This window comes from Onychomys torridus, chromosome 8 (assembly GCF_903995425.1).
Source record: "Onychomys torridus chromosome 8, mOncTor1.1, whole genome shotgun sequence".
NCBI classification, from domain to species: Eukaryota; Metazoa; Chordata; class Mammalia; order Rodentia; family Cricetidae; genus Onychomys; species Onychomys torridus.
Genome location: NC_050450.1, coordinates 90,922 through 107,577, shown reverse-complemented (window position 1 = coordinate 107,577; position 16,656 = coordinate 90,922). Strand labels below are relative to the sequence as shown.

At 43.4% G+C, this 16,656-nt stretch overlaps 1 gene segment (V, D, J or C); it reads left to right on the top strand.

The window, feature by feature from the left end:
* The first annotated feature begins 2,092 nt into the window (after nt 1–2,092).
* LOC118590224 overlaps nt 2,093–16,656 on the top strand; it is a 29,593-nt gene continuing 15,029 nt past the window's right edge. The window contains 3 exon segments of the V gene segment in view: nt 2,093–2,151; nt 2,272–2,305; nt 4,222–4,279. Coding sequence covers nt 2,093–2,151; nt 2,272–2,305; nt 4,222–4,279 — 151 coding nt within the window.

The window sequence follows — 16,656 nt, the reverse complement described above, 5'->3', positions numbered from 1 at the left end:
GAGTGTGTAAATGAGTGCCTAAGTGTATATTAGTACAAGAGCCCTCAATTCACCTCCCTCAGCCTATTCAATCTCAGCCTCTGACATTTCCTGGAGTCCAGGCCATGTGTGCTTAGGGCAGAATTATATGCAAATGGCCAGGTGGAGTGACTCATGTGAGGGTCCAATGACCCAACCTTGATCTTGCTTCTAGGATGGAATACCGGCCATCTGTGGGCTGAGGTGATACACTTACAAACAAGCACAGCTGATCTCATAAATACAGCTGTTATGCTAGGATACTGCTGCACAGCATCTGGATTTGCCTCCTGTTTGTACTCTAGGGGTTTTTGAGCAGTAGGAGCTGCATCCTGGAATCACCAGCTTACCTACTCAAGCCAGCAACCCCACAAGAAACTAAAGAGGCAGAGCCTACAGGTACATCATGGCCACAGCTGTGCAAAAGCCTGAGGAAACATTCTGGAATTCTGCAAGCAAACACCTGGATGTTCCACTCTGTGAAGTGGGCGCCAGACTAGATGCACATATATCATGTGATGTCTGTTCCTGGAGATAAACTCAATCCCCACAGCCAGCACTGGCTCTTTACACTCACCAGCAGCTTCCTGTCACCATGATCCTCACTGTTGACAGATGCCCCATTTATCATGAAGAGCCATGTCTAGAGCATCCAGTCCAGGCTTTAGTCCTGAGGTCTGGACCTTGGTGACCGGTCAAAGGTCCACGAAGTATAGGTGGTGTGAAGCAATGAAGAGCAGCAGGTCCAGAGATGCTGTGTCTAGTTCAGGGAAGAAAGGAGAGAGGCTGAGTACTGAACAGATGCCCTAAACCCTCCCCTTCCCAGTAATTGACAACTTTTTCTATGACTGGAGACTTCATCTCACATACTGCTTTTTTATTGAAAATAATTTTATCTCCTATAATCTGATGCTGGTTTCCCCTCCCCCGTCTCCTCCTGATCCTCTCACCCTCCTAACCTATTCAACCCAAGGCCTTCTTTCTCTATCTCTGGCAAACAAAGAGGTCCATTGGAAAATAAAATCAAACTAAGATTGAAAAAAAAAACAAAAGAGGAAAAAAGTAAAAGCACAAGATACAGACACAAACCCATGAAAACAAAAGACCGGTAAGGTTTAAAAATGTCCAAACAAAGCATTATGAGACCAAACATCTCCCAGAACACCACTGCACAAATCTTAAACGCCCCTCCTCGTCCCATTCCCCCTTCATGGGCCTCCTGGACTGGCCCCTCAGGTCGCTCTGCACAGAGGCAGTGACACCTGTCTCATGGTGGCCAGTCAGGCATTTTCCATTCTCATCACACAGGCCAAGCTGACTTGCTGCGTTCGTCTCTGATCATTGTATGAGTTCACCTACCTTCAGAAATAGATGCCACTCTCCACCCAGCCACACTACCTGGAAATAGTATCATCAAAATGAGTCATCAAGCCACGCCCCCTGCGTAGTAGGAAAACCGCCACAACTGCCTGGGAAATGCGCATGTGCAGTACAAAACCCCACAGCGCATAGGAACCAAGAGCAGTTGGCTACAAAGGGGCATGTGCAAGTGATGGAGTCTGCTTCTCTATCGGCCTAAATGTATGCGTTCCAGGGGGAAAGAATGAGTCTGCGCATAAAAGTAAAATCTATTTACGGACCCTGGGCAGAAGAGATAATTATAAGCAGTCATGAATACCCATTGTCCAATAGGCCTTTACCAAGAACCCAGTATATGCCAGGCACGCTTCTGGGTGCTGCTTTGCATCACACTATCCCCATGTCTAACACACTGCTCTGTGCACAACAGTTGCTCAGTACAAATCAAGCAATCATCTATGTAAAGATTCCTCCCAACCTCTGCCCTCCTCGTTGGAGCTGTCTGGCTGGGACCTGAGGGGACCCTGCATGGAAACAGGTGGCCAGTAGGAGGCGATGCGGAATCTCCTGGCGGCCTCCCTATGCTCACCTTTTTCAGGTTGCAGTAATGGTGGCAGCTGGTAGTGGTACTGGACTTGGGACAGCCACAGGGCCGGAGGCCTCAACAGTGCAGAAGCCTGTGCTTTGGCAGAAGAAGGTGCATGGAACCTAGGCGATGGAGCTGTGTGAGGCTGCACAGGCTGCTGGCATCATCATTGACCTTCAGGTGTTCAAGTGAGAAGGCGATGCTCAGGGCTTCCAGCTCATACTCCCTGCAGATAGGTCTGCTTCAGGTCCCCTCAGAGCCCCCATCAGCTACTATGAAAACTTCCACAGCTCTGTTCCGGATTTCAGGGTGGTGGCCCAGCTGCCCCGGCTCCTGGAGCAGGTCTGCCCTGAGACTTGCAGGTTTCACTGAGCACCACATTTGTTTCCCGAGGATCATGGTGAACTTGATGAATCTGATGTGGCTCCCCTCCGTGTCTTTCAGATGCTGAAGTCCATGTGTGCTGAGCAGCCACCGGCTAGTGATTGCTAGGACTCCCTGTCCATATTCTTGTCTCCATTAGGTACTGGAGGTTAGAGATGGGGCAGGAATTCCAGCCAAGGGTGGCAGGCATGGGGGAGGGGCGGGGAACAACAGTCTGGCTTTGCACAGAATGGTTCAGTCTGTCTGTGGGTCTCTTCCCATGGTCTGCAGACCAATTCAACTTCCAGCGACTCCACCTTTTGGATTGTTTTGCTGGATCAAGGACTGGTCCAAGCAGTCTAGGGTCCTTCTGTCTGACACCTTCCCACCTGTTTATCATACCTTCCTTCCACAGGTACTGGAATAGACATGGCTTTGGTCTCCATCTACCCGACAATCCAGCCCTGGGGAAGTACTCAGAGAACATGGCAGACAACTCCTTACCTACCCTCCCCAGGCCCAGGTCTAGCTCCCCTTCATCTCAAGCCAGGCCTGAACACCTCCCATCTGGGGATTATTTGGGGTAGAGGACTGGAGCCATCTGACTGCCTTGGGACATAGAATAGAAGTCTGACAGGAAGAGTATCCCAGGCTCAAATGTGAAGGGCTCCCCTGCTCCTGTGGTCATGACTGGGATGGTGTATAAGCAGATGTGGTAACCAGAGTGTGTAACAGTGGGAACTCAGGTCCTTGCACCTACCCATCTACCTGGTGCATCTGTTCTCTTAGGCTGCTGGAACGCTCTTAATACAACTTGTCCACCCAGGCAAGTGGATGGAGATCCACTGCTGGTTCACTGCCCGAAAACACAGGAAGACCCTGGAAGGCATCCAAAGGGGGGGAAATGCCGACCTGGCCCATTGAAGTGGCCCACTGACACATACTCACTGACCCACCCTTTTTCTGCTCAATGTGTGTCTCTCTGGCCTCTATGGCCCTCCTTTCCTTGTGAGGAACAGAAACAAGGCCATCCCTTTCCTCAGGCCTGAAACCTCTCCAATTCTCAGGCCTTCAGTCCTTCCAGGACCAAGTGCATGTGTCACTGACCTGAGAACGCTCCTAAGATCCACAAATCACTGGTTATTGGCTTTTATAACCAAACCAACTGCTCAGATAGACACCCATGTTGTAAGTGACATGAGAACCCAGGAACTGGCTTCTTGACCATGCTACTATGAGAAGTATAGGAAGGATGTAAAGAAAATCTGGTTTCTAGCGGGAACAGTAACAGGGAGTATGGGCTATAGCCTGAAATGCTTGGGGAACTATGTGACCCCATTAGCAACAGCAACTGAAGCACCAAATAGAAATAGAAATTCAGAACCACAGAGGTGGTCACAGAAATGAGCCACTTTTGCTGTGGAGGAAGAGTTACCTTGCTTTTGGTTCTCCCAGCCCTATAAAGCCACAAGTTCGAACCTTGGTTGACTTCTACAACTAGATGATAAGAACCTATGTCTGAAGATGCTACACATCTTGGTTGGAAGATACAGAGAAAACAGCTGAAAGCTTCCTCCATGCTGGCTAGCTTTCATAGTGCCAGAAGATACCACACTGGCTACTGGAGGAGAAAAGTCTCCAGCAGTCTCACCTAACTGTGATCCTCCTAGGTGCCCTCTTTGCTACAATGACAAACTGTTATGTGAGCAACCAACTACTCTCTGATGAGCTTTGAGTCCTACTCCACAGAAAAGAACCCATACACGGTACTGTAAATCTGGTCAAAAGCACATGCTTGGGGACATCATAGGACATAGGGGGAACTTAATACTGTTGTCTAGTTAAATGGACATAGCATCTAATGACCTTCTAAATATCTATATTTATACCCATAGACAAATGCTACCATCAGCCTTAATGAGAAAAGCCTCTCTCTCTTTGCAGTGAACAATGGTAAATGCAGAGACTCATGGCTTCTCAGGTGCTGAGAATAAGTGATGGTTAAGTTTTGAGCCTAAAACAAGACATTTATACCAGCTTCTTTGAGCTCAGCAGCACTGTGGCATCTGGGCAGGGAGATTATACAATAAAGAGAGTGTTAGGATTCTGCACCCACTGCAGCTGCATGACCACACATGCGCAGTTTAGCAGCTCAGCAAGGGGTCTTGCATCTTACATCATCAGTGTGCACTGATGATTATTGGAGCATTGCGTGATCATGCAATCTGCATATGCATGACATAGCTCCATAAGCCCACCTGTGCCTTAAAAAGCCGAACACAGACCCCCTCTTCCTTCTATGTTTTCTCCCCCGCCCCACTATCTCTTCTTTGTTCTCTCTCTCTGCTCTCTACACATGCTTCGTCCCTAGGCCTGGTTCTTTTGTTCCCCTTTCCTCCTAATAAATCTCTGATACTGGGTTTTGTCATGGCATGTGCTTCATTATCTTTGCGCATGGTAACCAGTGCCGCTTATCATTTTTAAAAAACAGCATTGGTGCCATGATGAGACAGGCTCTTCCAGCACTCTGAGTCTGGGCCTCTGCATCTGGGATCCTGCATGCTTTATTGGACCTGCGACTGCCTGCTCGGCTCTTTTCATTTGCCCAGCTGCCAGGACCGCTCTGCACAACATACCTACTAACCAGACTGGTGAGTTTCCCCTTTCCTATCCCTTGCCATTTCCTGTGACTGTAGCCTGAGATATATTCCCCAGACTGGACCTTTGCGGGTGTCTTTGGCTGCGTACCATGACACATTCTCTCTTGACGAAGTATGCTATCTGGACTTCCAGGGAGTCCTCTGGTAAGAACGCCCAGCCCCTGCCCTTTTCGTGACGATGATTGGGTAATTTGTGCTGTTAATTTATGCTGGTCCATGGCTGCCTATCCTCAAGGATGTTTAAAATAGCCTGGGATCCTGTTTGTTATTTTAATTTTTTATTTTTCTCTCTTGGCTACAGCCACGGGACATGGGGGCTTTCTTCTCATGGTTCCACCCCTCCTCTGACAAATGCCTTAAATATCCCCAGATACCAGTAAATTTGGCCATGTAATGGCTGTTTGAACCTGATATTTCATGGGAATTATCTAACTTCTGCCAGCAAATGAGCAAATGAAAAGAGTTACCTTATCCCCACACTTTTACTTAAGCTCTAAACCCTCCCTTTCTGATTCTCTCTCTCCTGCTCACTTGCATTCCTGAACCCAATCTCTGACTCTGAAGAACCTTATCTTACCTGTTCTCTGGTCCCAGATGGACCACTAGGCAAGGACAGGTCTGGAAGCAGGCTAGGATGCATGCAAATAAGTTTAGGATCAGGACCTACATGGGGATCACAATAATCTAGATGGCTCTTTAGCCAGATCAGTTTACAGCCTGCCTCCTGGTGAGTCTTCCTAAAGTTGTCCTCAAGCCATCAAATTATCAAAAAAAAAAAAAATTCAAGACATGGAATAAAATCCATTTCCCAGAATTCCCTGACATTAGAGCTAAAACTTAGCATCTGTAGAACAAGGCTCCTGACCCCACGGGCAGAAGTGTTAGCAATGGCATTTAAAGTGTAACATGGGAGAGATGAAAAAAGCCCCAAAAAGAAACTGCCAAATGCAGGCACACACTATCTGACCAGCTCCCCAAAAGCTGCTGGTTCCCTGTTTTAAGTGTGAGAAAAAAGGCCGTTGGGCTCAGGCTTGCACCATCACCCCACAAGGGCAGCGATAGGGCCTTGCCCAAAATGCTGCCAGAAGGGCCACTGGTCACCTGACTGCCTCAGTGTACCTAGCAGCATGGGGCATCATATTAGGACCACCCTCTGGCTGACTTCCTAGGCTTGGTCTTCAGTGATGACTGAAGCTGCCCAGTTCCTAGCCTGGCCACTCCCAGCTCATTCAGAGAGCCCAGGGTAGTAACAATAATATCTGGGAGACCCCTCTCCTTCCTTCTGGACACCGGAGTCACTTACTCAGTCCTGAGGGCGTTTGGAGGTCCCATCTCTCCTTCTCGTTTCCCTATTGTTGGGGTAGTGGGGCAGCCATACTCACCTCACCAGACTTAATTGTACTTTCAGGATTAGTAATGGGAAAAGATTTTCCAGCTAAGGTAGCAGCTTCCATTTCATTTGCTCCCTCCATGTGCCTCACTCCAGACCAGTCAGCAGTGCTTCTCTTCCTTGTGCACAGTGACACAGACAGGGCCCTGCTCTCTGCCTTGTCCCCAACTCCAGAAGAATGATGTCTCAGCCCACAAGCTTTTCTCTTCCCATTTCTCTCTTCCAATTAACTACTCAGCTAATTATTATAGGATCACCATAGAGCTGGAATTCAAGAACCATCAAATATATACCCAGGTGGTAAATAAACACTAACAATTAAAAGGTATTTACACCCCCAGACCAAAAAGGGTCTGAGCTCTGCAAAAAATCCCCCAGACTTTAATATAACAATCTAATACTGTTAAATGCTCTCAACAATTGATCACCTGTGTCTCCTGAGTGCTAAACTAATAAAGGAAACAGGTGCCTTAAAATTATCTTTCTCTGATAAAGCTTCTCTCAGGTAAAAATTAAAAACATGTTCCAATCTCTCTCTCTCTCTCTCTCTCTCTCTCTCTCTCTCTCTCTCTCTCTCTCAGTAATACTAACCAATATAAGCAGAGTACCAAACACTACAATGGTCATTAGCCCAAGACTTTAATTTTCTCATGGCTGCTTCTTAATATGTTTAAAATTTTTCCCAAGCTCCAGAAACCAGCTTAAACCCATCCAACAGGTTGGATCTAGTTCAAGGTAAGTGCCAAAACTCAAACTTTCCTCGTCTTGGGAACCCCCTCTATCACCCTGGGAACCCCCAAAAGGGAAAATAAAAAAAAATTCTTCTAAGCTTTTCTCTGTCTCACCAGCATCCTGTCAGACACAAAAGCAGCCAGAGTGCCAAGCCAAGAAAGATGAACAGCTCCTAGGCAGTAGATGACAGCCCACCATCCCAGGATACCTGTCTACCTCAGAAGCCCCCCATTCCTTACCCTCTGAGAGTCAACCAACATCCACCAAGTCAGCTGGAAGCAGTTTTTTTTTTTCAGGAGAAACAAGACCCCTATTCCTGTTCACCTGCTTTTTTATAATAATCAAAAAGTTTAGAATGTTAGGATTCTGCCTCCCTCCCCCTCCCCCCGCCCCTGCTCCAGTGGCATGACCATACATGCACAGTTCAGCAGCTAAACAAGGGGTCTTGCATCTTATGTCATCAGTGTTGTGCTAGTAATTACGGCACATAGTGTGGTCATGCAATCTGTGCATGTGTGACATAGCTCCGTAAGCCTACCTGTGCATTAAAAAGCTAGACACAGACTCCTCATCTTCCCCTCTTTGTTCTCTCCTACCCCACTACCTTTCTCTCTCTCTCTGCTCTCTTTCCCAGGCCTCATTCTTTTGTCTCCCCCTGCTTTCCTAATAAAGTTCTGATACTGAGTTTTGTTGTGGCTCATGCCTCATGACCTTTCTGCATGGTAACCAGTGCCACTTATCATTTTTAAAAAAACAACAGAGAGGTGCTGCACAATGCCATCACTGGGTGGAACACAGCCATGGCAATCATTTCAACTTGCAACTGCTGTAGTTACCTGAACTACCCCTGCACAAGACTGGGCCTGTCACACGCACACACACGCACACACACGCACACACACGCACACACACGCCAACTGATTGGCTACTGAAATATTCTGGGAGAGGATGAAGGATTGTTTTCAATTGTGTGTCCACTGGTGTGGCCACAAGGTTCCAGTTGACAATTCCAACTCAGAGTCACACAGATGTTCCTGTTTAAACTCAGTGGGTAAGAAAACAAAACAAAAAACTAAAAATATGGCAAAGGGATTTCTAATGGTGGAACTGACAAGGTAGGAGGCAAGACTATTTAGAATGCATTCTAGACAAGTATAAAAATATCAAATAATACATTTCATTAATAAAAGGCAGAGTCTAGCAATCATCTAAGTGGGAGGGATACTAAAGATCTCTATTCTTAAAGCACAAGAACAGTATCAGAGTGAAGAATATTTTCTGCTACACAAAGAGGATTGCAAGCTTAAGAAAAGCATGGGCCACTTGGCAAGACAGCCTAAGTTATAAACAGAACCCAGTCTTGAAAACAAACAGAAAAAGAAGAAAAAAGAATATCCAGTTTAATATCATCCCAGATTGGCAAGCTCTGAAGTAATGTAAATCTCTTTCATGAAGTAGTCTTAAAAGGATTAGGAGACCATCCACCAATATACAGGAGAGGTTTGGGCTCAGCAGGATGACTCAGTGGTTAAAGCTCCCTGCCACCAAGCCTGATGAGACTGTTACTGGGAACCCACATGGTGAAAGAGAAAACTGACTTCTACAAGGTGTCTTCTAACTAACAAGGAGGCAGGTGTACGAACATGTGGGACAGTATAAAAGCAGTGCTAAGAGGAAAATTCATAGCACTAAATGCCCACATAAAGTAGTTGGAGAAATCTCATGCTAGTGACTTGACAGCACACCTGAAAGCCCTTGAACAGGAAGAAGCAAAGTCTCACAGGAGGAACAGACACCAGGAAATTATCAAATTGAGGACTGAAATCAATAGAATAGAAACAAAGAGAACAATACAAAGAATCAATAAAACAAAGAGTTGGTTCTTTGAGAAAATCAACAAGATAGACAAGCCCTTATCCAAATTAACCAAAAGGCAGAGAGAGAGGGCATCCAAATTAACAAAATCAGAAGTGAAAAAGGGAACATAACAACAGACAATGAGGAAATAGGTACCTCATACCAAAGTTAAATCAAGACCAGATAAACTATTTAACTAGACCAGTAACCCCTAAGGAAAGAGAAATGGCCATTAAAAGTCTCCCAAACAAACAAACAAACAAAAACCAAAAACCAAAAACCAAAAAACAAAAACACCCAGAACCTAGTTTCAATGCAGAATTCTACCAGATTTTCAAAGAAGAGCTAATTCCAATACTCTTCAATTGTTCTACACAATAGAAACAGAAGGGACATTACCAAACTCGTTTTATGAGGCTACAGTTACCCTGATACCCAAACCACACAAAGATGCAACAAATAAAGAGAATTATAGACCAAACTCCCTCATGAACATTGATGCAAAAATATTCAAAATATATTGGCAAACCGAATTCAAGCACACATCAAAAAATTATCCATCATGATCAAGTAGGTTTCATCCCAGGGATGCAAGATGGTTCAACATGCAAAAATCTGTCAATGTAATACACTATACAAACAAACTGAAAGAAAAAAAACAAATGATCATCTCATTAGATGCTGAAAAAGCCTTTGACAAAATCCAACACCCCTTTATGATAAAGGTTCTAGAGAGATCAGGAATACAAGGAACATACCTAAATATATAATACATGCATAATAAAGGCAATTTACAGCAAGCTGATAGCCAACATCAAATTAAATGGAGAGAAACTCAAAATGATTCCTCTAAAATCAGGAACAGGACAAGGCTGTCCACTCTCTTCATATTTATTCAATATAGTACTTGAAGTTCTAGCTAGAGCAATATGACAACAAAAGGAGATCAAAGGGATAGAAATTGGAAAGGAAGAAGTCAAGCTTTCACTATTTGCAGATGATATGAGTGTATGTAAGTGACCCGAAAAACTCTACCAGGGAACTCCTACAGCTGATAAACTCCTTCAGTAGTGTGTCAGGATACATGATTAACTAAAAAAAAAAATCAGTAGCCCCCTATACACAAATTATAAATGGGCTGAGAAAGAAATCAGAGAAACATCACCCTTTGCAGACTTGGAAAGAACAATACTCAACTTCATCTGGAAAAACAAAACACCCAAGATAGCTAAAAGAATCTTGTATAATAAAGCAACCTCTGGAAGCAGCACAATCCCTGACTTCAAGCTCTACTATAGAGCTACAGTAATAAAAACAGCTTGGTACTGGCATAAAAACTGACATGTGGACCAATGGAATCTAATTGAAGACCCTGACATTAATCCCCACACCTATAAACATATGATTTTCTACAAAGAAGCCAAAACTGTACAATGGAAAAAAGAAAGCATCTTCAACAAATGGTGCTGGCAAAACTGGATGTCAACATGCAGAAGACTGCAAATAGGTCCATATCTGTCAGCATGCACAAAACTTAAGTCCAAGTGGATCAAAGACCTCAACATAAATCCAGTTACTCTGAACCTGATAGAAGAGAAAGTAGGAAGTAGTTTTGAACACATTGGCACTGGGGATCACTTCCTAAATATAACACCAGTAGCACAGACACAGACACTGGGAGAAACAATTGATAAATGGGACCTCTTGAACCTAGAAGCTTTTGTAGGGCAAAAGACATGGTCAATAAAACAAAATAACAGCCTACAGAATGGGAAAAGATCTTCACCAAACCCACATCTGACAGAGGGCTGATCTCCAGAATATATAAAGTACTCAAGAAACTAGACAACAAAATATCTAACAGTACAATTAAAAAATGGGCTACAGTGCTAAACAGATAATTCATTAACAGAAGAATCTCAAATGGCAGAAAGACATTTAAGGAATTGCTCAACATCCTTAGTCATCAGGGAAATGTAAGTCAAAACAACTCTGCGATACCACCTTACACCTGTCAGAATGGCTATGATCAAAAACACTGAAGACAGCTTATGCTGGAGAGGATGTGAAGCAAGGGAAACACTCCTCCACTGTTGGTGGGAATGCAAATGTGTACAGCCATTTTGGAAATCAGTATGGCAGTTTCTCAGAAAATTGGGAATCAATCTTCCTTAAGACCCTGCTATATCACTCTTGGGCATATACCCAAAGGAATGCTTAATCATACCTCAAGGACACATGGTCAATTATGTTCATAGCAGCATTATTTTTAATAACCAGAACCTGGAAACAACCTAGATGCCTCTCAGCTGAAGAATGGATTAAGAAAATATGGTACATATACACAGTGGAGTACTACTCAGCAGGGAAAAACAATGACATCATCAGGTTTGCAGACAAATGGAAGGAACCAGAAAATATCATCCTGAGTGAGGTAACCCAGACTCAGAAGGATAAATATGCTATGTACTCACTCATAAGTGGATACTAGATATAAAGCAAAGAATAATCAGACTGCAACCCACAGTTCCAGGGAGGCCAGCTAGTAAGGAGGACTTTAGGAAGGGCTCATGGATTACCTAGAGATGGAGAAATGGATGAGATCTACATGAGCAAACTGGGGATGAAGGGGGGTGGTAATGGAGGGCAATGGACTGGGGATGGGAGCTTAGAGGAGTGGAAGGTTTGAGCTGGAATGGGAACAGAGTAGGAGAGCAAGGAAAGAGATACTATGATAAATGAAGACACCCTGGTAATAGGAAGAAGCAGAGTGCTAGGGATGACTCCACCGTAGACTTCTGGCAATAGTCAAGAGGTTGCCTGAGCTGGCCTACGCTGGTGATGGAATGGCTGAATACCATAACTGTCATCACAGAACCCTCATCCAGTGACTGATGGAAGCAGATGCAGTGATCCATGACCAGGTCCCAGGTGGAGCTCCAGGAGTCTAATTGATGAGATTAGAGGAGGGATTCCATGAGCAAGGAACATCGAGACCATGACTGGAAAAAGTACAGAGGCAACTAGCCAAAATAGTGGAAACCATAAACTGTGGAACAATAGCTGAGGATCCTCCATGGTACTGAACTAGCTTCTCTGGATAAGTGAGACAGTTGTTTAGCTTGAACTGTATAGGGAGCCCCCAGGCAGTGGGATTGTGCCCTGACCCTAGGGCATGAGCCAGATTTTTGGAGCCTAGTGCCTATGGTGATACACCTTACACAGCCTTGGAGCAGGGAGAAGGGGCTTGGACCTGTCTCAACTGAATGTACAGGGCTCTGTATGGGAGACCTTGCCTTGGAGGAGCTGCAAATGGGGGGTAGGTTGGGGGAGATGCAGGAGGAGGGAGGAGAGGGGAATCTGTGGTTGGTATGTAAAATGAATAGAAGACTCTCTTAATTTAAAAAAAAAAGAAAAAGAAAATGCCCTACAGGCTTGCCTGCAGCCACATATTATTGAGACATTTTTCTCAATTGTGCTCTCTCTTCTCTGAAGATTTCAGATTGTGTCAAGTTGACATAAAATTATCCAGTACAATGTCCCCCTTTGGACCTGACAGTGACATGGTGCTTCTTGGCAAATCTGATTGCCCAAATTCAATCTTGAGAACTTAAATGGAAGTAGAGTACTGTATCCTGCAAGCTGTCCTCTGTCAGCCACATATATGCCATGGTATAAGTACATAAGTAAATATAAAAAAAACAAAAGAAAACCAAAGGGAAGTAAAGCACATTTGGTCAAAATTGTGAGTTCCAAGTGGGACAGATCTGTGTATGTCACCTTGGAACTGTAGTCTTCAACTTCCTTCCTAGTACGTTTCACCCTAGGATATGCTTGTAGGATTGCTCCTTGGTGGGAAGCAGAGAGACATGCGGAGTAGTGCCCTGTGTAGCCTGCACACTTCCCAGGAGCCACCTCACTAAACATGAACCTAGGTGGCAGTGTGAAGGGACTTTACAAAGCTTACTGATCATTTCCCTAAAGAATGGCCTGAACTAAGATGGTCTGTATTGGCCTGACTTGTTCAGTTGGAAAGTCTATAAATTAAAGGAAAGTTTGGATTTCTCTGATTCAAAACAAAAATGAAGTCTGAAGCTGCCCTTTCCTTCTGCGGTCTCCTTGCATTTTTTGTCTGTGGTCATGTTCAAACCATACCTGTTGGTGATGGCCACTCCCCAGACTTTTACACCTTAGAATAACCCTATGGGTACAGAGATTAATACCTGTAATAAGTGTGATTACATAACACATTCCATTATATTTTATCTTGTGTTTCTACAAATACGTATATAGCACACATTGCTTCTTCATGGTGAGCAGACATGAATACATTCACCTGTGTCCTGATTGTGAGTATCATGTGACCAGCTGCTCCCAGCTCCTGCTACTTTGACTGCCCCACCATGCTGGACTATACCCTGGAACTGTGAACCAAAAGAAACCACTTTTCCCTTAAGTTGATTTTGTCAGTACTTACTTTTCTTTAAATTACAGCCAATAGAACTCACATTATGTGATTGGTGGGTGCAAGACAAGATCCCAAGTTCTTTGTCTGCTGGGAGGAACACAAATGAGTCTCATTTGCATATAATAGGGTATTGAAGCCTGTAGCTGAAGTTATAGTTGAAGATTAGATAGTTATAGTTAGTTAGTTGAAGATTAGATAGTTATAGTTTTTCTTGTTAAGTATTTCAGAAAATAAACTCACTAAAGAGGTGTAAAGTGTATGAATTTGAAAGACATTATAAGATAGTTCTCTGTTAGTAATATAAGATAGGATAGAAAGTGAATCAGGTACATTTTGGACTTACCAAAATAGGATAGATAATGGAATATTTTCTCTTATTTTCCAAATGCAAATGGACTAGACATGGTTGAGGTTATTTATTGCTTGTATACATTGTATATAGTTATTATACTTATTGTATATAGTTTTTAGTATTAGTTACAACCTTTTTTTCTTTTTATTAGAATATAAAGGGGAAGTGTGGTGATATTTTAATTGTGCTGAAATGTGATATTTTATTTGTATGTTAATAAATAAAGTTTGCAATCCCTGGAGGACCTGCCCAACTTGCCCCCAGTTTCCGGCCATTAGGCAGGCACTGCAGGAAGGCTCCCTTTTTCCAAGACTGCAGGCAGACCCTGCAATCTCCACACCCATTAGCCCAAGACCCCAGCCACTTCCTGAGACTCAGAGACCAGCTCCCAGCTTCCATCATGTCCTGAAATCCCACCTGGACTAGAGACCCTTTGGTGGAAACTACAACCTCAACAACTTGTCCCCACAACCATTTGCCAGAGAACACAGTCACTTCCAGAGACTTAGAAACTAGCCTCCAGCATTCCATCCTGCCCCAGAACTCCCATCTGGACCAGAGAGCACCCAGCTACCATCTGTCCTGGAACTCCCATCTGGACCAGAGCTTCCATCCTGCCCCAGAACTCCCATCTGGACAAGAAGAGCTCCCATCTGGACAAGATAAGGAGACACAAGGGACTTCCTGAGACTCAGAATCCAGCCCCCAGCTCCTATCTGGCCAGCACTCTCATCTGGACCAGAGCTCCCATCCAGCCTAGAGCTTCCATCTGGACCAGAGAGAGGCTCCCTAAATCTGTCAGCTCTGTCTGGACCAAGTATACTGATAAGACCAAGAACAAACAGAAGAGGAGATGGGCAGACGTCAAGGCAGAAGTACATACAACAAAACAAAGAGCAATACACCATCACCAGAACCTAGCCCATCTCCAACAGCTAGATCTGAGCATCACAGAATGGAAGACGCAGAAGAAAACAACCTTAAAAGTAACACCATGAAGAGTCGAGAGCCTTATATAGAAGAAATAAAAAATAAAGTGGAGGAACAGACCAAAAAAAAAAAAAATGGGACGAACACTATAAAAAACTAGAGGAAAGGACAAATAAAGCAGAAGAAAACAATAAGTACCTGAAAGAAAATCATGAAAAAGCAATGAAACAGATGAGGGAAACAGTCCAAGACCTGAAGAGGGAAATAGAAAAAATGAAGAAGACACTAGCAGAAGGAATGCTAGAAATAGGAAACCTGAGTAAGCAAACAGGAAATTCAGATGCAAGTATAACAAACAGAATGCAAGAGATGGAAGAGAGGATCTCTGGTGTTGAAGATACAGTAGAAGAAACAGATTCATCAGTCAAAGAAAACACTAAAACCAACAAAGTCATGACCCAAAATGTCCAAGAAATTTGGGACACCATGAAAAGACCAAACCTACGAATAATAGGGATAGAGGAAGGAGAAGAATACCAACTCAAAGGCACAGAAAATATATTTAACAAGATCATAGAAGAAAACTTTCCCAACTTAAAGAAGGAAATGCCTATGAAGATACAAGAAGCCTATAGAACATCAAACAGACCAGACCCCCCTAAAAAGTCCCCTTGCCACATAATAATTAAACAACTAAACATACAGAATAAAGAAAGAATATTAAGGGCAGCAAAGAAAAAAAGCCAAGTGACTTATAAAGGCAAACCCATCAGAATAACACCCAATTTATCAATGGAGACTTTGAAAGCCAGAAGGACCTGGACAGATATAATGCAGACACTAAGAGACCATGGATGCCAGCCTAGACTAATATACCCAGCAAAACTTTCAATCATCATAGACAGAGTGAACAAGATGTTCCAAGACAAAGCCAGATTTAAAGAATACTTATCCACAAACCCAGCCCTACAGAAAGCATTAGAAGGAAAATTCCAACCTAAGGAAGTCAGATACACCCTTAAAAACACAGGCAATAGATAACACCACAACAGTAAACCCCAAAGAAGAGAAGTACACACACACACTACTACCAAAAAATAAAAATAATAACAGGAACGAACAATCACTGGTCATTAATATCCCTTAATATCAATGGCCTTAATTCACCTATAAAAAGACACAGACTAACAGAATGGATACGAAAACAGGACCCATCTTTCTGCTGCATACAAGAAACACACCTCAAATTCAAAGACAGACACCTCCTAAGAATAAAAGGCTGGGAAAAGACTTTCCAATGGTCTTAAGAAGCAAGCTGGTTTAGCAATCCTAATATCCAGCAAAAAAAGATTTCAAACTAAAATCAATCAGAAGAGATGATGAAGGACATTACATACTCATCTCAGGAAAGATCCACCAAGATGAAGTCTCAATGCTGAACATTTATGTCCCAAACACAAGGGCACCCACACATGTAAAAGAAACATTACTAAAGTTTAAATCACATATAAAACCCCACATATTAATAGTGGGAGACTTCAATACCCCACTTTCACCTCTGAACAGATCGGCCAAATTGAAACTTAACAGAGACATAATGGGCTTAACTGATGTTATGACTGAAATGGACTTAATCAATATCTACAGAACATACCACCTGAATGAAAAAGAATATACCTTCTTCTCAGCACCCCATGGAATCTCCTCTAAAATCAACCACATACTTGGCCACAAAGAAAATCTCAACAGATACAAAACAATTGGAATAACCTCCTGTGTTCTATCAGACCACCATGGCTTAAAGTTAGATTTCAACAACAGAAAAAACTACAGAAATCCTACAATCTCTTGGAAACTGAACAATGCTCAACTGAATCACCAATGGGTTAAGGAAGAAATAAAGAAAGAAATTAAAGACTTCCTAGAGATCAATGAAAATGA